Source organism: Acipenser ruthenus, chromosome 7 (assembly GCF_902713425.1).
Source record: "Acipenser ruthenus chromosome 7, fAciRut3.2 maternal haplotype, whole genome shotgun sequence".
Taxonomy (NCBI): domain Eukaryota; kingdom Metazoa; phylum Chordata; class Actinopteri; order Acipenseriformes; family Acipenseridae; genus Acipenser; species Acipenser ruthenus.
This window is the reverse complement of record NC_081195.1, coordinates 66,621,917-66,645,573: the sequence shown is the minus strand read 5'-3', so window position 1 is coordinate 66,645,573 and position 23,657 is coordinate 66,621,917. Positions and strand designations below refer to the sequence as shown.

At 40.0% G+C, this 23,657-nt stretch overlaps 1 protein-coding gene across 4 annotated transcripts in view; it reads right to left on the bottom strand.

Annotated features, from left to right (window-relative positions):
• The window catches only part of LOC117414918 (carboxypeptidase M-like), a 31,086-nt gene extending 16,948 nt beyond the window's left edge, over positions 1-14,138 (bottom strand). Inside the window, exons 1-3 of one of the 4 annotated variants that reach the window (XM_034024770.3) lie at positions 14,033-14,138; positions 13,115-13,303; positions 4,075-4,172 (exon numbers count right to left, since the gene is read on the bottom strand). In XM_034024770.3, coding sequence (XP_033880661.3) covers positions 4,075-4,172; positions 13,115-13,286 — 270 coding nt within the window. In that variant the 5' untranslated portion in view covers positions 13,287-13,303; positions 14,033-14,138. Of the gene's footprint in view, positions 1-4,074; positions 4,173-13,114; positions 13,304-13,642; positions 13,895-13,943 lie in introns of those variants that run through there. The other 3 variants (XM_059027663.1, XM_034024771.3, XM_034024769.3) reach the window with 3 other exon arrangements.
• Positions 14,139-23,657: the final 9,519 nt, after the last annotated feature.

Sequence of the window (23,657 nt, the reverse complement as noted above, 5' to 3'; positions counted from 1 at the left end):
TTCCATGCTCTAAGCCTGATAGCTGCTTTTAGCTGTTGTGTTGCTGCTACTATTTCATGTATTATGTTACTATCATGTATTATGCACTTTCCACTGTATTTAGTGTATTATGCTTTTTTTTTTTTTTTACTGTATATCATGTATTATGCATTTTTCTGTATTTAAAGTATTATGTATTTTCTTGTTGTTACTGCATCTTGTAAAGCGCTTTGTGGTGCATCTTGTAAAACGCTTTGTGATGGTGGTCCACTATGAAAGGCACTATATAAAATAAAGATTGATTGATTGATTGATTTGTCATGAAGTGCAGCTCTGTAAATACTCCATGAAGTGCAGCTCTGTAAATACTGCATGAAGTGCCCCCCCCTCCCCTCTTGCCTGCTGTTGAGAGGCCCTGGTCAGCACGGAAGTCTGAACCAAACCTGGGAGCCTCTCAGAGTGGAACTCCTGCTGAGATTACTTAGAGCACAAGGCCTCGGTGGCACCACCTGATACACAAGCGTGGAACTGGAACGGAGATGAGAAAGCAAGAAACCTGTGAACCGGAGTCATTCAACCCTTTCTTCTTCACAAAGAGACACAGCAAAGACCCAAGACTCTGACATACCAGCAGGCTGTGCTGACTTTATGAGAAGCCAGTCAATTCATATGCTCTATATAACAGTGATCTAATCTGTACCTATGGGCTTTTTCAACTGGCTGTTGAATAGTAATGATATTGTGTTGCAATGATATGTATTTATAATACACACAATATACTACTCACTCTCTTTCTGGAGCCAGCCGGGTTCTTTCTAAATCAATTGGCTGGTGTGTTTTGTTTTGGTATTGAGCAATTTTTCTGCTCAACAGATGTGGATCAGTCAATAAATCCAAAAGTGATGAAACTAAAAAAGCAAACAAACAAAGGCAAGAATGTGGAAGAGCTGGTCAAGGTTACTTTCTTGTAAGTGGCTGTCACCACCGCGTACATGGAAACAATCCTCTCGGTTTCCAGTTAAACACTTAAAGCACATCTTGATCTATAAATGCCATGGGGCTTCGGAACTACCTATAAGAGAAAATATATATATTTTACAGTACTGACAACATCTATTCCACATAAGAAAGTTTACAAACGAGAGGAAGCCCTTCAGCCCATCCAGTCTCATCCTGTTCCTCGTAGCTCATTGATCTCAGAACTTTTATCAAGTTGGGTCTTAAAGGATCCAAGTGTTTCTGCCTCAACAACATGGCTGGGTAGCCTGTTCCATACATCCCTACAAAATACAACAGTGCCACACTCCAGGGCATAAGCTAACTAACAGAAAATACCTGATCAATGCTATAAAGAAGTCTTTTTTTTTACTTCTTCATGTATTTGTTTAATGATTTGGGAAAGTAACACAAGCGCTATCTTGTTAACAAGAACCTTCTGTGAGCAGGCAGCATAGTTGAATACTGGTCTAAAACACAATGCAGCGGGGCCATTTGAACAACAGGTACAAAACTATGCAGGTGCTCTGCTGGTGAAGCACAAGCACAGGTCGTGTCTGGACGGAGTTTCCCAGGTCATGGAACACATTACCGCTATTCTGAGAACAAGACAAGAATACTGAACTGAACAAAAGTATTCTGCAACTTCAGAGGCCCACAACTTCTTTCAACAGACAGCAACTAGTGGCTTCAATTTTGACTCATTTCAGGAGTACTAATCACACGAGTAATACAAGCCTCATTCCTCTCCACTACTATGAGCAAAGTGAAATTTATGCTTCTAGGGGCAGCTGGATCTGGATGTTGTTTAGGGCAATTTTTTTTTTGAATGAGTGTGTTCATCCTCTACGTTAGAGAATAAGCCAAGTTACCATGAGGTAAAAGAAAGGATCTGGACTTTTTAACTTGCTGTTGAACACTTTCAAGTCTGTTTGCCGTATTTCCCCAATTTTAAGGTCAGTAGATTGGCTTCCCGTGAAGCAGCTAAAGCAGTGATTTCAAACCGCTCCTCCCTTACAAGGCTGCTCATGGCTCTGGCCCTGCCTGTCTGTGGGAGTTACTTATTCCCGATAAACCGACTCGTACTTTCAGATTGGCAAGCGATGGGCACTTGGTAATTCCAGGAATGTGACTAGAACCTGTGGAGCGAGGGCTTCTAGTTTTCAAGCTCCTTCAGTTTGGAACTCTATCTGGAATGCTGAGTCTGTCACTATTTTTAAATCTAAGCTCAAAGCATCTCTGTGATTTAGCCTTTCACTAGCGAGCAGTTTGGAGCACTTGTGGCTTGCTGTGTATTTTTGTAAAGCACCCTGGGATGCTTGCACATGAAGGACGTTATATAAATTAAATTGGTATGGCATATGGTATGGTATGAATAGTATGTAAAGATTTTCTATATAAAATGCACACATTACTAGCCACCTCTTTTATTTATTTCTTTTGAAAAAGCAAATTAAAACATTTTGACTCGGTTTAGACAGCAATTTCCTGTTCAGCAACAGTGGGGCCCATTGAGTTGATCTAAATGGGGGCCGATCTAAAAACCGCCATGGTTTAATTCTGTAGAGCATGTCTGGGTTTAAAAAGAAGCGTTTGATTTGTTCTCTTTTTTAATATTTAAACGGTTGCGGTATTTAGATCCGTCACTGTTGAGACAAATTGACTAAACCCAGCATGTCTAATTTATATTCCAATATACCCCTTACAAACTTCTCTCATAGAAAATGAGTAACTATACATATACAGAGGCAAATGCAGCAGGAATGCACACACTTCCAGGGGCTACTCCACATAAAGCCAGTCCTAACCTTTACCCCAAACCTTTAGCTTAACCTTAACTGTACATTCACTATCAGACTGCAAAGCTGCTGTCATCCCCCCATGCGTGACAAATACAAATAAACTCCAATGAACTCAGTGTTATTGTGAGGGAATCATATATATATATAAACAACAAGACAAGCAGCACACTCCAGTTACATCTGCTGAAACACAGATGGCCACGATTAGGTAAGTAACATTGGAACGTTTCTGTAATATCATTCTAAAATCTTACAAAGCCATTGTAAAACCTTTTTTATGCAATAAGAACATAAGAAAGTTTACAAACGAGAGGAGGCCATTCGGCCCATCTTGCTCGTTTGGTTGTTAGTAGCTTATTGATCCCAGAATCTCATCAAGCAGCTTCTTGAAGGATCCCAGGATGTCAGCTTAAACAACAAACTGTGTTTAATGAAAGGTACAGTGTTCTTTTGAGTCGCATCCAAAATATTAGCATAGCCCCTCCTTAATTTCCAAAAAAAATTACACCCACCGGAGCACCACTCAGAAGTTTGTTGTAAACCCATGTCATATAAAAAAGGACAGGCCAAGTGGATTTACAGTCATAGCATGCTACCTCTGTTTCTGTTCTAACAATAGCCAATGTTGTTATAACAGCATAATGTGCACTTAATAACAATAAAAAATAAGTACAGAACAAATAAATATAGCCACTATTATTATTTAGTCATTTCGCCAATATGCTACAGTATTTGCAGTTACAGGTGTCAGTTAACATCAAATCCACATTGTGACTTAAAATTGGCTAACTAACTTGGTTAATTTCAAATCCTTTTTGTAAAGCACAGAAAGGCCTGGCGGATGAGCACAGACAGGAAGGGGACTGCGAGGTTCCGTTCTTGTATGTTTGTACCCCAGTGACACAGACTCTCTGACCCCTAGCACAACACATGCTAATCTTTTGAGCACTCACATCGTTGTTGTGAAAATGGGGAGAGCGAAATCGGGGAATGTGCAGGGAGGAAATGGGGTCAGGCTGCAAAGAACTTGACTGCTGAGACAGAATTTTTAATGTCCCCTAAAGCAGGCAAGACCTCCGGTTATGCATCTCATTGAGGAGAGGTTTCAGCGCTGGGGTTTGGAGATGGATTTTACTGACCTGACCCTGGGACACTGAGAGCCGGATATAAGTGTGCTCGCTTGAGAAACAAGCACAAAAAAAACCCTCCACATTTAACTTTGAAATGTCCATGCAGGTTCTGGAACAATAGAATACCTCACACATTCATGCAGTGTGTCCTTCCTCGAATGACTCACCTCATCACCATGCATGTTGCCAACATACTTGAATTCCGGAATCCCAACTTTGTGTTCCATTGGGTACTTTCCCAGAACCAAGACCCAGAGCTCTCTACCTGTAAAATATGACAATGATAAAAAAGAGAGCAACATGTGACAGATGGCCAAACCTGGTCCACAATATCCATTTGATTATTTTCATATAGGTATTACAGAGGAAACAGGTGCCTGTTGCAGGCATGGGGAGCCAGTTTTTGTTTATGCTGGGATTGTGTGGAATCACACAAGATATGCAGTGATGCTGCTACATAAATAAAATAGAAGGATGTATTACCCCTATTTAACAATGACTGATATGATTACTACATAGGAAGTTTTAAAGTTAACATTGACATTGGTGTTATTCTACAGAATGAGAACCTCTATTTGAGTGACAAGATGTATGTTTCACCAATCACAGTTCTCAAGGTAAAGCTGAGATTAATCTGCTAAACGCCTTGTCTGAGATTGCAGATATTGCAGCAGTGTGGAGTAGTGGTTAGGGCTTTGGACTCTTGACCAAAGGGTTGTGGGTTCAATCCCAGGTGGGGGATGCTGCTGCTGTACCCTTGAGCAAGGTACTTTACCCAGATTGCTCCAGTAAAAACCCAACTGTATAAAATGGGTAATTGTATGTAAAAATAATGTGATATCATGTAAGTCGCCTTGGATAAGGGTGTCTGCTAAGAAATAAATAATAATAATGCTGGGTACCCATGCCATGAACATGCCAAGCAGTCTCCCATGGTGTGAGCAGGTTTCAATAGACACTCCCATATCCATTTAATGAAGCAGCATTGTGATGCTTAATTAGTTTATAAGCATGATACAGCCTGATTTGATTTCTTAAAAAAATTCATAAAAACAAAACAGAAAACAGATGAATAATGGGAAACTCTGCTTGCGGTTGCAACATTATTCCAGCGATGTAATTAAATAACCACGTGCTGTGAATGCTGTGGCATGCCTGTATTGTGAGATCTGCACATTTCTGCACTGAGTCACATCCCAGAGAGTGTTCATTTAGGGGTGCCGTTCAATTTCCTACTTGTCAACTTCAGTATCAAACCTGTTAAACATTTAAACCCCTATATCACTTTTCACAAATCGTTGCAACCTGCAAAACATGGCAGAGCTGTATCTGAGCATCCTGTCTGTGTTCAGAAATGTTGACTATGAAGTAAGATGGTTTACACTGTGCACTTACTACAACATCAGCAACATCTTTGGTGGAGATGTTCAGGCAAAATACTAAATGTGTCACACTTAGCTGAACTCTATTCTGTTAACCCTCTTAGGTTCATGACAGTAGCAGCAGGTTGAAAGTCTTTGTGTGTGTGTGTTGTTATTTCTAATATTCAGAGACGCTCAACTCACAGCTGCACTTCACAGCACTGCTCCAGAGTTCAATAATGTGGCAAAGCTGTATCTGAGTATCCTGTCTGTATATCTGATTCACAGCAGTGACGGCAGTGTCCTGGGGGAGGGGGGTGGTACATGGACCATTTCCAAAACAAACTCCTGTTGTGGAAGTCCCAATGCGGACAGCCATCGGGCCTGATTTTTGTTTTTCAGTTTGCACCAGAGCAAAGTTTACTTCTTAAGAGAAATGCAGTGTGGGTGTTAAATATCAGAGTTATGTTACCCTTCTTGTTGTCCAGATTCACTTTGTATCCTTTTCTGTTTCAGTGAATCATGTCCCTCAAGCTGATCTGGTACACCAGAGTGCAAACTTTAACCTGTTCCCCCTGCAACACAGCCTCTTGTGTAAGAAATACATCAGGAAGAAATAACACATGGAACAACACGTGTTATTTCTTACATACACTAGGGGCAGAGTGTCCGTGATGTCCCTGACAGCGAGCACTATAAAGAAATGTGTGCTCCACCTGCAGTGTCCTGGAGGTGTTTTCTGCTTTCTTCTTATCAATATTTATTGTGGTGCTGAATACAGTACTGATTAAAACGGGTGCAGCTTGTGCATATCGATTACACACCGTACCTAGGCTCCTGTAAAAGAAAATAACTGCCTGGATATTTCATGTGTTTGAGCCTGCATCACGTTGCTGGTTCCAGCTCTTACTAATAAGCCTGGAGACAGGTCTGCTATGCTTTGCCTTAAACATTATTTATAGTACATAACCTGTTCTTTATTCTTGTTCCACAGCATTGTGCCAGGAGTCTAAACGTAAAGGTCAGCTGACAGTTGGAACAACATGTCATCATTTCTTCATTTGGGGCCAAAGTGTTAAGTGGGAAAGAAGTGGTGCCTGGATAAGGGGAGTCTTTTTAGGTCGCAGGGGATCCCAGGATTGAGAAGAGGCCAAAACACAAGACATGTTGCCATATTTAGTTCTAATGTTAGGCACCCATAGCGACCTTGAGCGCAGATTCCTAAGAGCTTATGAAATGATGCAAGGAGTAACTAGGCTGGATGAGTAAGGGGCTTGGCACTTTAAGAAATAACTAATTTCTGTGAGCCGAGGAAGGCCACTTCAGAGAACAGTATACAACATTATAGAGTGGTGGGTGGTCATACTGCAACTCAATACAAACCTACCAAATACAAATCTACTTTACCTTAAGGTCTGTACCATTAGCTCGCCTGCCCTTACACATATCTCCTATAGTAAAAACACAGCAAAGCGTAATCAAGCACAGTGAAAGCATGATAAAGCATACAGTAAGCATTATAAAGATTAGTGAGGTAAGGTAAAGCATATGATAAACACGACAGACCAGGGTAAACTGTGGTAAATGCATAGTATAACCATGGGAAAAGCATGGGAAAACTGCAAAAAAACACCATGCAAAAAATACTGTGGTAAAAAATACAGTGAAAAGCTGGTAATGATAACACCGTGTTACAAATTGTTTTATTTTTTTTTTTGGTTCCTGGGTAGTAAGTGTTATTTCCTAATTGCTTATGCCTCAAAAGTATAGAAAATGTTTCTGAGATGGCATCAAGGTCATAGGAGACTTCAAAATGGTGGCATTCCTGATGGGTCTCCAAGGCGGTTTTGCCAAGTTTCCCTGCTATCTTTGCCTTTGGGACAGCAGGGACACCAAGGCGCACTACCACAGGCGGGACTGGCCACAGCGGACCGAGTTCTCTGTGGGGAGGAACAACGTCAAGTGGGATCCACTGGTGGACCCCCGGAAGGTGCTGATGCAACCACTGCACATCAAATTGGGCCTTATGAAACAATTGGTCAGAGCTCTAGATAAGGAGTCGGCAGCCTTCAAGTACCTTCAAGACTTCTTCCCTAAGCTGTCTGAGGCAAAGGTCAAAGCCGGTGTCTTCGTCGGACCACAGATAAAGAAGATCCTGGAGTGCAATGAATTCCCCAAGAAGCTCACTAGTAAGGAGAAAGCTGCTTGGAACAGCTTTGTCGCAGTGATTCGGGGCTTCCTGGGCAATCACAAGGCCGAAAACTATGTGGAGCTGGTTGAGACTCTGGTGAAGAACTACGGCACAATGGGCTGTAGGATGTCCCTCAAAGTCCATATCCTTGATGCTCATCTTGATAAATTCAAGGAGAACATGGGAGCGTACTCGGAGGAGCAAGGCGAGCGCTTCCACCAGGATATACTGGACTTTGAACGCCGCTACCAAGGATAGTATAACGAGAACATGATGGGAGACTACATTTGGGGGCTGATTCGTGAAAGTGATTTACAGTATAATCGTAAATCTCGAAAAACTACTCACTTCTAAATCTTTTGTAGTCATTTTTTTATTACTTTAGTATAAATACATGTTAATTTGGATTCATATGTTGTTTTTTTCTGACTTTATGTGAACGAAAAGACACAAATTCGCCCGTTTTCTCATTGGAAATAGGTACATTTCAAAATATCACTGTCCTGGTCACAAAAGCAAAGTTTGTGGGGAATAATAGCCATTTTCTATACTTTTGAGGAATAAGCAATTAGGAAATAACACTTACTACCCAGGAACAAAAATTGTGTTACATAGTGATTGCTGGAGTATGTGTGTTCTATCAAAAAAGCTACAACAGTGACAAGCTGTCCTGAATCAGTCTGGTAGTTTAACCAGTTTCATAACAGATCAGTGTAGTGTACAAGGGTTAGCTACATACTGTACATGTTATTTCCACACTCAGCCAAGCAGCACCTTATAATCAACTTGGTAAATGAAGCAAAAACACATTGAGTTTCGGTTGTGCGCGTCAGACTATAACACTAATATTTCTGTGTTTGAAGTGTAATTGACCTCAATCGTTTTCATAGGAGAAAACAAAAAGGCTCCAATTATATCCTCAGCGTCTGTTTATTTCAAAGTCTGTTGAGTTTCAAACAATGCGCATTGAATAACACTTTGTGAATTGCACTGTGTGACAGGGTGGCAGGATGAAAGCCCTGCCAGTGTGTGTGTGTCTGTATGTGTGGGGAATATTGGGTTGGCAGAGAGAGGGTTACATTTCTCCCTGTCAAAACACGTGGGAATGTGGCTGAAGCAGAAAATTAAATAAATGACTAAATGATTAATTAGGCTCCAGCCTCAGGTGTATAGAAGGGTGATCCCGGTTGTGTTAGTTTAGAATAGTGAGATAGGCTTGGCTGGACTGGGCTGGGTTGTTTTGTTGTGTTTGTATTTGTAAATATGAATACATGTGTGTGAGCGCTTCATCTGCAGCGTTCTGGTCTCTGAGTCTCATTGCTGACACGACTCGGTCACAGGCCTGCAAAGACTGTTTCTGCTTTTACTGTACGTCTCCTGTGACTATTTCTCAGGAGCAGCAGTGCTTCTTCCTATGGGACGTGTCCCAGCTTGGCTTCACAAAGTCCCGTTGTGCAGCATGTTTATTTTTGCACTATAAACACACACACACACTCATTCACATGCACTTGGAACTATTTTGGCTTGAAGTCAGAATCGCTCCAATCCTGACCTTCAAACAAGCTGTGTTCTTCTTGTCAATCTCGCATGCTTCTGAATAGCCCTTCTAATTTTAAACCACGCACACAGGATATTCAGAGCAGGAATCATTCATAAAGCACTGTTGTAAAGATTTACTAGATTGGTTTTAACCTTTGCAATGCAGAGAAACGATGTTTTAAAAAGCGACAGGGCTAGGAAGGGCCAAGGGCTGATTCACAATCCATAGCTTCTTAAGCTATTCCCCTCGGGGAGGCCTGGGTTCAAATACAGCTCCACATCACAAGTGAAAAGAATCTCTCATGAGCACCAAAAGCACTAGTGCCGGTGTAAACGAATATTTGTTCCCCCAGGAAGAAATATGCGGCAGCAAATATTTTTACCCCCAGAGGAACTAATATTGGTTCCCACCAGTGAATACGTGCATGTAAATGATGCAGGGATAATGCTAGTAATAGGAGCAGTGTTCATGTGTAATGCTAGTAATGGGAGCAGTGTTCATGTGTAATGCTAGTAATGGCAGCAGTGTTCATGTGTAATGCTAGTAATGGGAGCAATGCTTGCAGGCTGTTATCATGTACTATTGTAGGTGAGACTGGAGCTGTCAGAGGGGACTGGATGGTACAAGTTTAGGGTTAGGGAAAGCGGTCTTAAAATAAAGGTTTTAGTTGAAAGTGCACTGTTACAGACTTATATGCAAAGAAAGATGACTTTGTTACAAAGCAAAATGGGGTTCCTAGGGGGAACAAATATTCTATCCTGGGGGAAATATTCAAATATACAAACAGCTGGTTTCATAACCCCGGATCAGCACTAATGCTGGACTACATGATGTTGCGCTAGGGAAGGTAGCACAGGATTAGTTATAGTGGTCTGAGAAACCAGCTGTGTATCTGTAATAAATAACACACATTCCACTGTAGAGAAGAGGGGTTCTCGTCTCTCTTTAACCGGTCATTTGATGTCGCACCAGGTTTATTTTATGGTATGAATTATACTTTTGTTTTCCAGCTGAATCAATATTCAGTTATTAGTTTAAATTTTGACCTATTATTCAAAGACAATAAACCCACGTTCATCCCAGTACTGCGATTTACACATTTAGAGTGAAAATAACAGCATTTCCAGGCAAACACTGTATACAGTGCATTCCAGGGTTAAATGACCTCTCTGGAATGATGTCATAAAGCCAGCATTGCGCAACAGAGCCAAGATAATCTGACAACAGTTATCCAGAAGTGGTCTCTTCCAAGTGACAATGCAGCCTGACGAGGCAGTTTGAATTGATACACCCCAAACTCAGCTGTGTTTAGCACAATCAGAGCTACTCTGATCTCTTCTGTCAGGATATCAGATACACACAGGCAGGAGGCTCTTGCCAAGGCATTTCTAAAAAAAGCCTTTTCTTTCAAAGGAACACACTGTACTTGGGAACCGTGTTTAAAACAGGAGAACAGGGGTCTGTTTGTAACTACCAGTACTGTACTGTTTAAACACATTTCTGTGATCGCGCTATCGCATTGATGAAAGAAGATACCGTACATTAAAAGTGATAAGATGCATCCCTGCATGAACACCACCAGGATCTTTATCTACTGTTATGTCTGGTTGACAGTTCGCGTTAACAAATACCGTACTATGATGGAAGGAAACAGTTCCACACCTTGGTTGATGTCATTTTCATGTTGCTACTGTATGAAGCCCTCAGAGATTAAGAGGTCATTATTGGGAGGGAGGCAGTGTAACAATTCAATGATACTAAGCTGCAAATCAGCTTAGCGAGATAAAGGAAATGTGAACGGAGCTCCCTGTGTGGTGAAGGAGAGGCCTGATATCCTTTACAATAGCCCAGCATTCGGTTACAGAGATTACACAAGAAGGGCTGTATAGGGGCATACTCCACCATTGTCAAAGCTTTGAATTGTTAATGTGTCGCTACATCTGATCTGTCATGAAAGAACTGCCTGTACACCTTGATCGCCCTTTAAGACAGGTATTAACCCTTTGCTGCTGGCTTAAAGGGATCCTCTTCATGTTGCTGATATTTCCTTTCTTACTTGTTTAATATCCTATTGTGGCTGTTCTGTGTGACTCTCTGTGGCTGCTTCTGCGTAGATCATTATCTACCATGGTTATTTACAGCAAACACATGCTTCTGAAAAGACTCCTTGAGGCTGATTGTGGAGAAGCATTTTAGCATTGATAATAATCTAACAGAAGCAATAGAGAATCATACAGAACTCGTATACTAGGTTATGACATAGGTAAGAAATGAAACATTAGGGCAATGTAGATGATATTAAGCATCTCTTTCAATGATTTCAATCACAACGTTGTCCAACATAATCGGACTAAGGAATCACAAATCGCTGTACATCACAGACTGATAAGGTGCAGAGCAATTCAACATTCAAATAAGAGCCGCAGTCTGTACCAACATTCCAGCTGATGAACTCAGGATCTATGCATGGGTATGATCTGCTAGACTGCTGACTTTATACCCATTTTAATAACACTTCTAAGATTATGTGTGTGCAGCCTCTGGTTCTGATAATCAACCCCTTGCTGAGACACTGCTGAAATGATCAGGGGCCAGCATTCAGTTAAATATACTGATCTTTTTAAAATGGGTTCTCCAGCCAGTAACCATCAAGTCTTTAATGGCTGGGAAAAATCCAGGGAAACAGTTTAGTTTAAACAGGTGAGTTTGGGCACCGGACATACAGCTGTCCTCTGATCACTATAGTACAGTGAGGAGTTTCAACAGGACAGGCTGCAAGGACAAGCTGACTTTCCTTTCCTGTAACCCCTCAGTTTAAAAAAAGAAAGAACTTCCCTATTTAATGATCGTTGTATATATATATATATATATATATATATATATATATATATATATATATATATATATATATATATATATATATCCACTCGCTTCACACAAAACATGATCTGACATAACAGCCTCACGTTATCCTTCCCTGGCTAACACTGTAGCTTTAATACAAATCTCACAAAGAAAAAGCAAACTGATTCTCTTTAAAGAGGAGCAAATGCATTACAACGGAGAGGCATCTACAAGTGGAATTACAAACAAAACGAGAGAAACTGCATGAAGTGTTACTGTTTGCTGTACAGTATGGGAAACTTAATGCTACTGTTAAATGATCATTCTGCTGACAGGATGTGCTGTCCCCTGCTTTCTGGCCCGCCTCAGAATGCATTACAGGCACTACGCGAAGTTTAATAATAGCAACGCTATTCCACACGGTGTTTCTGCTTGCTAACACCGCGAGTTTGTTCGCGGTTTTTGACGTTTCTGTTTAAATGGTTCTGTGTTTCGTTGAACTGATAAGGTATTCTGCTAAAGCGTGACATCGAGAGGGTATTGTTAGGGACTTTGATAGCCGTGTTCTGGGCTCAGTTAACAGCTAGTGAAAAAGCAGAAGTGAATGTAATATGTCACGCCAATATTTCAGACACATTTCCGTATTCATATAGTTCAACATTAAAAAGGAATAAAGCTGAAAATAACACCAGTGCTTATTTGTCTGTTTTATTTTAACTTGAAGCCATCTGTTTCTCCAAAACATGAGCTTATCCAAAAATTTCAAAAAGTATTTTTTTAATGACAAAACGAATGACAGAGACGATTTTTTTTAGTCTTACCCCTCCTAGTTCCCTTTTTTCATTTACAGTTTTTACTTGCTGAAGCCCCCAAAACAATTAATTCAGTAAGGCACGGATTATCTTTTTATTTGATTGAACTGAGGCAAGATATTTGTAGCCAGACCCATTTCTCCCTCGCTCGCAGAACTCAAGCGCGCTGCCAGTCTGAACTCGCCGCGTATTTATTTATCTAGCAGCTCGCCTTCTTAACGATTCATTTCAATCGTGTCAATTATCTACTAAAGCTAACCATTGTATGGGAGACTGAAGCCAAGAAGCTCACAAAAAGTTAAAAGGTGACACTTTTTTTTTTTAAGCCAGCTATCGCCCTTACTGTACAGTAAGCGATTGTACCTACTGTGATCAAACCTGAAAACAAGCACAGACACAAAAAACAGGTATCTGAAATAATCAGAATCGTTATTATAGAGCATGCTGGATTGGTCTTACCTTGCACCGATTTTCCAATACTGTACAGGCTTGTGAAGGTCGAATAGTTTTTGCTGACGGACTGCAAATATACTTCTATGTGTTTGCTGTCGTGGAAATTAAAGTCCAGACCCCGAACCCATGAAGTCATGGATCCGATCCATAGACAGTGCAGGACGGTACGAAAAAACATCTCCAGATGGGATATCCCTAGACATGAAAAATACATAAATACATAAATACATAAATACATAAATACATTATTAATAATAATAATAATAATAATAATAATAATAATAATAATAATAATAATAATAATAATAATCTTTCACGTGGCAAAACCTACAGCAGATAGATACACTTTTGATGTCACGCATAATCGTATGGTTTACAACATCATTACCAGAGCTGATGTAGCTACACTCATCTCTACAGTACTATTAAACTGTTTAAATTCAGATAATAATGCATACACATCATGCATAATCTGTTGTTTTTACACTAATCTGTATGGCGAAATAGTCTTATACTGTATAAATAGCGTCTTACCTTTGTGTGTGTGTATATGTGTGTTTCTATCAGACCAAATCTGCGCTTTTTGTATTACCGTCCAATATCTTTTTAACTAAAGGTAACTCATATTTTGAACTACAATTGCTACGCACAGTAACAGTGGTGGTTTCATGAGATAAGACAAACACTATTGCTTATCTGATGATAAAAAAAAAAATTAAAGTTTCAAGTGCTGCTATGTGAGTAGTCTAACTACAACTGACGCCCGACTACCGACCGTACTGCACCTTCACTAAAACCACACGGTGGTCCGCGCCCACGCCCCCGACTGCCATACCATGTACCCAATTGAAAATGTGCAGACACTTCTGGATCGTGATCCCTGGAACAGGACGGGTAGACCGACTTCAAATTATGATGCCTTACCAATACGAGTTACAGGGAGAGTTCTTTTCACTTGAGAGAGAGCTCTCCCGCATACTTGTCAATATTTGGAAACTGTTCAGCGGGACGCTCGTCACCCTCTAGGCTGGGGTGTGGGTGGTAGGGGGCGGGGCAGGGATGTTATACGCATCATACACATAGACGTATCCCTCAACTCAACACCGCACGACCAGCATGACAGTAAGCATTCTTACCTTTGTATACCGGTAAGTTAGTGATCAGCAGATGTGTCAGCCGCATGAAGAGCACAGCGTGTGGTTTTCACTAACTCTACTGTGCAGAATAAATGATTTTTTTTCAATGTGTAAATATCGGGACTTTCTTTCTATGCATCCGGACGCGGGACATTTGCTAGGAAATCAGGACTGTTGACATGTATGGACTCCCGTACCTTACCCCATTGTTCCGGACCGCCCAAGTCACCCGTATTTCGCGGGTCAGACCCGCGACATCAATTGTACAACCCGCAAAATAAAATGTAAATGTAAGATTACTGTTTGGGTGATTTGAAAAACTGAAGTTTGTCATTATCAACATATGATTGTATGTCTACTCCATTCATTGATGGGGTCTTAATTCAAGTTGCTAATTATGTCATTTTAAATGAACCAACGTTATTGTTTTCTTTTTCTTTTATTTATTCAAAATGCAATTTTAATAATTTACTGTAGGTCAGATTAATTAAGGGGAAAAAGAAAATTAAAATACTGACAGATCAGTGTAAGGAGTCTTCACAAAAATAATGAATTGATTAATAATCCACCCAATCTGATTAGAATCAGTCGACTGAATGGGACATTAGCAAGGAAAATCATCCCATAGGAATGGACCAGTAGGTACTTACTAGCCACCAACAGGTAGATTAGGTCCAGATCAAGCGCTTTAATGGACGTTAGAGGGTGCTAAAGAAGCGGTTTTTAAATAATAGTAAATTAGTTTAATAGTAACATAGTTAGGTTTAGGGGTAGAGATTGGGTTTATTCGCCTGAATAATCAAATACAATAATCAAATAAATACAAGGAATGTCCAGTAGGTGGTGTAAACAAGACAAGACTTCTGCTTCTCCTTGTCTGATGTTGGAACTCTTTCCTAGGCACGGGAGACTGCCTCATAAATGCACTAGAAGGCTAGCTCTACCTCCGCTACGCTCCCCTGCCTCCAGAGCCCGCTCCTTCTCCACCCTTGCTCCGCAGTGGTGGAATGACCTTCCTACAGATGTCAGGACTGCCCAATCCCTGACCACATTCCGGCGCCTCCTTAAGACTCACCTCTTCAAACAGCACCTGTAGAACTCCTCTGTTTGTATCCTGGGACACTATCACCCTTCATGTAAATGTGCTTTATTTTGCTCTTATCTGCTATTTTACTGCATTTAATCCTGTATTTATTATTATTTATTTATTTCTTAGCAGACGCACTTATCCAGGGCGACTTACAATTGTTACAAGATATCACATTATTTTTACATACAATTACCCATTTATACAGTTGGGTTTTTACTGGAACAATCTAGGTAAAGTACCTTGCTCAAGGGTACAGCAGCAGTGTCCCCCAACGGGGATTGAACGCACAACCCTCCGGTCAAGAGTCTTGAGCCCTAACCACTACTCCACACTGCTGCCCTATTGAAATGTTCAAAGCATTAAGACAATTGGCAGATATTAGTCCTTGCATTTACAGAGTGTCCTCTCTTGTTCATCAGCTACCAATAAGAGATGTGTGGACTCCTCCCCCACAGAAGGAAGGCGGGCACTTCCTACAGACGGGTGTCTGCTCGAGGGGCGCGACGAGGCATCTCCACATGAAGGGTACCGTGGGCATCCATTGGGTAGCATTTTAATAACTGAGCCTATCGAGTGTTGTACAGCCTAAAAAAAAAAAAATGAAGACAACGTGTACAACTTAATATAAATAAGGAAAAAATTATGCAGAAAATATTTTTACTGGCGCAATTTAGGTAAAGTACCTTGCTCAAGGGTACAGCAGCAGTGTCCCCTACCAGGGATTGAACCCACAACCCTCCGGTCAAGAGTCCAGAGCCCTAACCACTACGCCACACTGCTGCCCTAGAGTACTGTAATCTGCCAAGTGTTTAACCTGTAGTACTTTGTATTTAATCATATCCTGATGTAACTATCACTATTTAATCATATCCTGATGTAACTATCACTATTATCTGCTGTATTATTGAATTGTGGTTTGTCACACTTGTACTTTGCTTGAACAAAAGTTATTGTATTTCTTGCTCTTATTGTATTACTTGTATTGTAACACTTGAAATGTATTTGCTTACGATTGTAAGTCGCCCTGGATAAGGGCGTCTGCTAAGAAATAAATAATAATAATAATAATAATAATAATAATAATAATAATAATAAATGGAGAAAGGGTTGGTAGCATTCTGTGGCCTGTGGTCTAGACTAGAACACTGTGACGTCAAACCGCTGAGTGGTATAGACCACAGGACACAGAACGCTACAACCCCTACTTCATAAATGAGTCGCTAGACTGTAATGTGCTTTTGCACAAAGCTGCAGTGTTGTTGCTCAAGACTCCTGTTCTTCTGTGGGTGAAAGACTTGGGGCAAAGGTCAGGGCGGGTACTTAAAGTTACATTCTGAATATCAAAGACTCAATTTTGCTATCAAGCCTATATTGGCTTAATCAATAATGATGATACCGATGCCCTGTTGTAGGAAGGAATACATCGATACAGTTTCATAACAAAGCTGATTCATAGTCAGTCATGTGACCATGGCTGAGGGCAGTGTTTCTAGAATCTATAGCTGATTCATACGTCAGTCCTGTGAGCGTGGCTGAGGGCAGTATTTCTAGGTAACCCATGCCATACCCTCACCACACTCTTATGTAAAAATAACTTTCCTATCTCCTCTTTTAACCAGTGGCCCTGGTTTCTCTGCTGTGCTTATTGGTTAGGGTTAACTTTGTCAACTTTTTCAATCAGGCCCCACCCTAATCCTTATTTCTTGTAGGCTAAATCGATTCTGTTACCTCAACCTGCCTGGATAGCATTGCTTTAAGCCCTGGGATTAGTCTGGTTGCTCCCAGCCGGCCTGTACTTTTTCAGTGGGTCGAGGATAATGGAATCGTTTGAAATCACTCCCTCTCGCTGTCCTCACGCCCGTGATAACGTGCACTTCAGGACATGTTGTAAAACCCAAGTTCAGGGACACAAGGAATTGAGCACTTGATGTTCAAATGGCTTCTTCTTAAAATACATTTGAGAGTGACTAAGTATCACAAGGAGGAATGTGGATGACCAGATGCAACCTGTCAGTTATTGTAAACCCTGTTTTGTGCACCTTGTTGCAAAAATAAGAAAGTTCATTTTTTTGTGGGACACATGTGTCCTTTGTACCTTAAAGGGTTGTGTTTTCATTCAAGGCTATTTTTGCCATACGTTTACCTCAGGAGTGATTTCTGTTGACAGCACAGTAAAAACTCTGCTAAATAAAAACACAACACAGTCCTTCCTCACATTCTTATTTGAGTTTGCATTCGGGAGATTGAACAGTTCCATGTGTCGGAACTGCAGTGAGGAGATGCCCTCACAGTTAGGGCTTTGTTGATATAATCGCACACAATAATTACATGGGAAGAAATGGGCAGTTCTGTTTGTCAGTGTAATAGCCTGATATAATTACATGGTGCCACATGTGCCGCTCAGTTTGGCAGTTTAATTCCAAGGTGGAATTCTTGTACGGATATCAGAAGTCTAATAATTGCACAGTTGGGTTTGGATCTGTGCCATTGTTACCTAATAAATGAATGGTTATTTCTGATCTGATCCCTGTGGCAGTAAACCATCCAGGCTTCGCTTGGTTTAACCAGGTTTAAAGATGATCAGCCTTGTAAATGATCCATTTCCTCCCTGTTGCTATTCTTCATTGCTTCCATAGATATTGCTTACGGTACAGGTTTACAATTTGAATGCTCTCTTTTGATGTCTGTGTATTCTGCCGGAATTCATTATTTTAAAGTGCTACCATGTCTTTTGTTGGTTCTTTCTGCATTGGAGATTTCCTTTTAAAAGACAGCAACATGGTAAAGGTGCTTTGATTATACATACAAGGCAACTCAAGCATGACAGCTTTTGTGACCAATGAAATTCAACCTGAAGCTCATGTTCAAATTGGAAACATCTTTATTAAAGCAATAGCACCCTGATTAGAGTGCATTACTGTCTGATAGTTGACCATTACCACTACCGTGCAGACAAGGAAAAACAATACTGTCCCGTAATTAGCAAACAGTAAACAGTGCCTTTATTGTTAGTTTACCTTTTTCTCTTTTACCTTTTCAATGTTTTGCTTTCCTTACATTCTGCTTCCATTTGAATGTTCTGAGGTCATCTAGTGCCCTGCAATGGAGCTTCCTGAAAAATTGAAGTTCCTCGTTGCTTGCTCCTGTACCCCTTGGGCAACTGCCTGCCTCCCTGCCTCCTGGCTCTCACACCATGCCAACCCCACCCCAAGCTTCATGTTAAAATTCAAACCACCCAGACACTCATAAAAAATGCATTATTCTTAATACTAGAAAAACATGTTGCCCATTAGTGTTCTGAAACAAGACGATTAACTGCAGACTTTCTTAACAAAAAACAAAAACACAAGAACATTTTCATGCCACGTCTTATTTAATATAATAATAAATATAATAATAATAATAATAATAATAATAATAATAATAATAATAATAATAATAATAATAATAATAATAATGAAAAAAATTAAAACAAACTAGGATGGGTCCCAACATGTTGGTGTTTGCTTTAATAAACCATGAGGTTTTCTGCTTACTAATACAGCTGTCTGTACTGCTCTGTCTAGTGTGTCTACCAGCTGGCTTTGCTCCATTTACAATTACTTCTCAGCTGGATTTTTTGTTTTGAAGTGTCACATTTTCACTTTTCATGTTCTCTTTTTATTGTATTATTTGCTCTGTACACACTCATAACTCGGGTGAGATGTTGAGGAGGACAGAGATGTTTAAAACTCCTAGTTTATATTCGAGCACTGGACGAGCGGTGTGTCCATGAAACCTTTGTTTAACCAAGAAAAATCACTCAGACTCATTTATTTGAAGTTTTACGAATCAGAGCAACATCAGCGCTCCTTCGGTTTATTAAAATGCCTTTAATATTGGATTAGTAGTTTGCGCATGCATCCAAAACCCAGAAACATGTAATAACAATTAGCAGTCCTAAGTTTATTACAAGCTCAGCATTAATACTTCAATAACATAATACAATTATACTGTATGTATTTAGTGCAGCCCTTGGGCCAGCTAAGCACAAAGCCTACAAGCACCCACTGCTATATTTTAGCACATTCAATATAACACTTTCTTAATACTAAAACATAGTTTCAACACCTCATAGCAATACAACCAATACATGCAAGATACAATATTACCATTAATATGCTTCCCTCCTATTACAAGGGTGAGTAGCGTGAACAAAAGAGAAGGACTGTCTTGTGAAGATCTGCAAAGGATGGACCACGTTGCTCTGTCAAGCTGAGTCTTGATTGTGGTACCTCATAGTGAGAGATCTAGGTTTTTATAAGATTCTCTCCCCATTGGAATACATGGGAAGACAGTTCTTATCTTTTTTGGCAGGTAACTAACTTTTCACAATTAATGGGAGTCATATGCCATCAACACCTGTTGATAACACTTGACCATGATTTCATCCACTCATTCCTTGACCCCCTCCTCTATCTAAAAAGTTGGGTGAAACAGAGTTCACAAAGTCCTTGCTACCTTTCTACTTTTTATATGTGTATTTATAAAAGCATTTTTTTTTAATATATGAGTGTTGTGTAAATATATACAACACCAACAGTCTTGATTATACTGATTATATGTGCCTGGCTTCTAAAAATATATTCCCTCATGTCATCTCATTTTTCGAATTGGTTTCCTTCTCTCCTTACAGGTGTGTATTTAGCAGGTATTATAGGGAACTTCCATCCTATATCTTTTTTAGTGTAGAGTTTCTCCCCGTGGAAAATCAAATTATTTTTACTGAGTTGTAAGGCTGTAGTGTTTTGGCTGATCCCTCCAAGGGCAGGCTTGTAGAAAGTTCGAGAAAACAGGTTACATAGAGTTTACTTTTCCAAAGCCTATCCTTTGCTTTTAAAGTTATTTTTCATTATTTATTCAATCTTTTTATTTTGTATTTTAAACACAACTTCTTTCTATGCTGCATTATCTTTTTTTTAACTCAGAGCCAAACTAGTATTTTACTCCTTATAGGGTATGGTTGTTAACTATATTACTCTCTACTAGCAGCAACATAGCAGCAATATTAAAATAGGAATTTATTTAATTTTTCTGTTCCCTTTTTGTGGTGTATCTTCTAAAATACTTGTTTTTTTTTAATCAGAGGCTGCTTTTCATTCTAAGTCAGTTTTACCCGCCCACCTATTCCAAAACTAAATTACAAAATAGGTGAACAAGCAAAAACCGACTCAAAGTGAAATCTTTTAGTCCTTTTCTGTTTTTCTTTCTTTTTTAAAAAAATAAATAAATAAATACTCCTAACCCTTTTTTCTCTATATTCAGAAAGCATAATTCTTAAATACAAGCACACAGCAATTCTTTTCGTTGAATTGGGACTCGGTATTCAACCATGCCCATCTTGATAAGAAACAGTTTCATATGATCTTATACATAAAAATTGTTCATAGTATTTCACACTGTTATATAAACTAACAATTATTAACACTACTTATGAATACATGTTACCACAACAATCTATACTACTTAAAGCAAACATATTAACATACATCTATTAGTACAGCATTATTCTATATTCAAGCTGAAAAGTGTTAACAGAGATTTTGGCACTCAATTCTGGGAACAGTGCCTATTTTGATAAGAGACTGCTTAAGGCCGGCTAGTGTATCAAGCTATACCAGCTTCTGTTATACGGTCTTACAGAAAGAGCACTTTACAGTATTTGTTACAGACTAAAGATTATTAAACACTACAAATGGTTACAGCACATACATTTCATCAATATATTTAAATCATCCAGTCCATGTCCAATGTTTCAGCTTGTTCCCAGCAGGACTCCACTTCTGTTCTGGGTTCATCTCGAGTTGGCTCGGCAAATATCACCACAGGTCCCTTGGTCCAATGTTTTGCGTCACAGGTGTGGGTCACCATGGCCTTGACCTCATACCTACAAGACACTTGTACACGCTTAATAGGGATACCTTCCTCACATTCTAATTTGCCCAGATGTGCCCATTTCACCAGGTGACTGCCTTCACAATCCATACATTCAACTCTTTTTACATCCCTGGGATTTACATTCAAATGAGAGAAAGAGAGTCCCTCAGAATCATCACATTCAAACAAGATCCGACAGTGTCTTACTAAATGACTGCAGGCTGGACATGGCTTGGGCCCAGTCAGGGGTGATTCACCTCTGCACCTGTCACAGTCACACATAACAAGAGGATTACTTCTCATTTCATGAACCAGGGCTAACTCTGTACCTCTCACAATCATCCTGGACCTGTACATGTTTCTTTCATGCATTTCCTGCTGTTCACATAGAGACACCTTACGAGGTATGCCATCCATCCAGAACACAGTAGGAGGCCAAAACTCACTGTTTTTCATATCAGCAGGCACCCAGCATCTGTTTTGCTCTGCATCATCAGTGGGCAGACTTAATACAACTGAATCTGAATCAATCAATGAACCGTGAACTCTAGCCACTGAAATTCTCCATGTGAAGGGATCCAGTGTCTTACTACACATAATAGCTGGTTCGGGGTCACCCGTGACAGAAGACTGTTTCAAAACATTTTGGAGGCAATGTCAGAGCTTGTGTAACATGTTCTGCGTTCAACAGTATCATAATTGTCCTGGCCTCACCGTTGTCAATATCATCTCTTATCACTGTATGAAACTAGATCAAGGGTATGTAAAAATTCAAACCTCACCAATGTGTATTGACAATGTGCTCGAAAGGTATTAGGAATAATCAGACACCAACACAATCGTACAGGTAACAACAAACGTTTCACTACTCAGCTTCTAATAGAGCAGCACCACTGAGCGTCAAAGAGAATAGATATTACGGTAACACTTTAAAATAAGTGTCTGTTCATGATTATTTTATGTGTATTAAGGGAAATGTTATGATGTCATGAAAAGTATGTCATGAAGTCATGCTTGTGACTTTTGAATTCAATAGGAATTTCATTTGAAATCAGTAGGAAATCATGTGTTAGTTACACTGGAATTACAGACACTTATTTTAAAGTGTTACCGATATTACCCGTTCTCCTTGGGAAGTCGGGTGGCTGGAGCCTCTCTCTATCCTGATGTTTCCCGGGGGCACCTGAGCTGCACTGTCCTGCTTGCTAATTCACCTTTTTATTCCATTAGCTCTTTTTCCCAGCTTTCGTCACCCTCAGGCACTATACTGGCTGGGAAGAAGTAACAATCGGAAGTTGGTTGCGCTGACCTTTCAATGATCTCTCGTGACTTACATTCCCATAGCATTCAATGTCCCATAACACAACCTTGAATAGCTGCCAACGGCTCAGCGCATTCAGCATTTTCACACAGATCCCAACCTATCTGTACAATGAGAGTTCTCGACACAATACATGCTCAAAAAGTTCAGTTCTCAGCAAGAAAGTGTTATACAGTACTATTAAAATTAAAAATATATTAAAATACTAAAGGGATTAAAAGTAGGCCTACTAGCTCTTTCAACGTGTTTGTCTGTTTCTTTTTAGAATGTGTCTACATTTCTGAGGAGTCTTTAAAATCTTAAAAGGAGTTGGCATAGTTAACCCAATACTTTAAGAGCAGTGCAGAAACCAGGACCAGGGGACACGGTTGGAAATGGTGGAGACAGACCATGCACAGAGGGAAGAGACAGTTCTTCACACACACAGTGGTGAGCACATGGAATGGATTACCTAGCCGAATGACTTGTACCCTAACCCTTTCAGTGCTTCTCTTAGCAAGGAATATCCACTAGAAACGGTCCTCAGGGCAGCAGATGATTCTAGGGCATTTGCCAAGCACTGCCACCTTTCACTTCCTGAGCTCGGCACCTCTCCGACATCAACCCACCTGGACCCTAACCCAACCCCAACCTTAAGCAACCCCCAGCCATAAACCCAATACCTAACCCTAAACATAACCCTTAAGAATCATCTGATGCCCTGAAGACAGTTTCTAGTGGATATTCCTTTGTGCTGCCTTCTCTTAGTGCCTTATGATAGGTACCTCATACTGTTGGAAATCACGTTGGAACCTCACAGGACTTAATAAAGTGATTACTTTTTTTAATTATAGAATTTAATTATTACATAAATAATTCAGGACTGAAAGGGTTAAGATCCAACTTGACAACGTTTTGAGACAAACTAATAGTTAGGAACCGGGCAGTCATAAATGTTGTTCTTATGTACATTTCTGTATGTACAGTAACATGCTGTTTCCTTGTACTTAATGATCTAGTGTCACCTTGTGGCAAATTAAAAAAACAACAATTTTGACTGTCTAACAATGTAAGTTATTAACAAGTTTCATCACAATGTAATAAGAG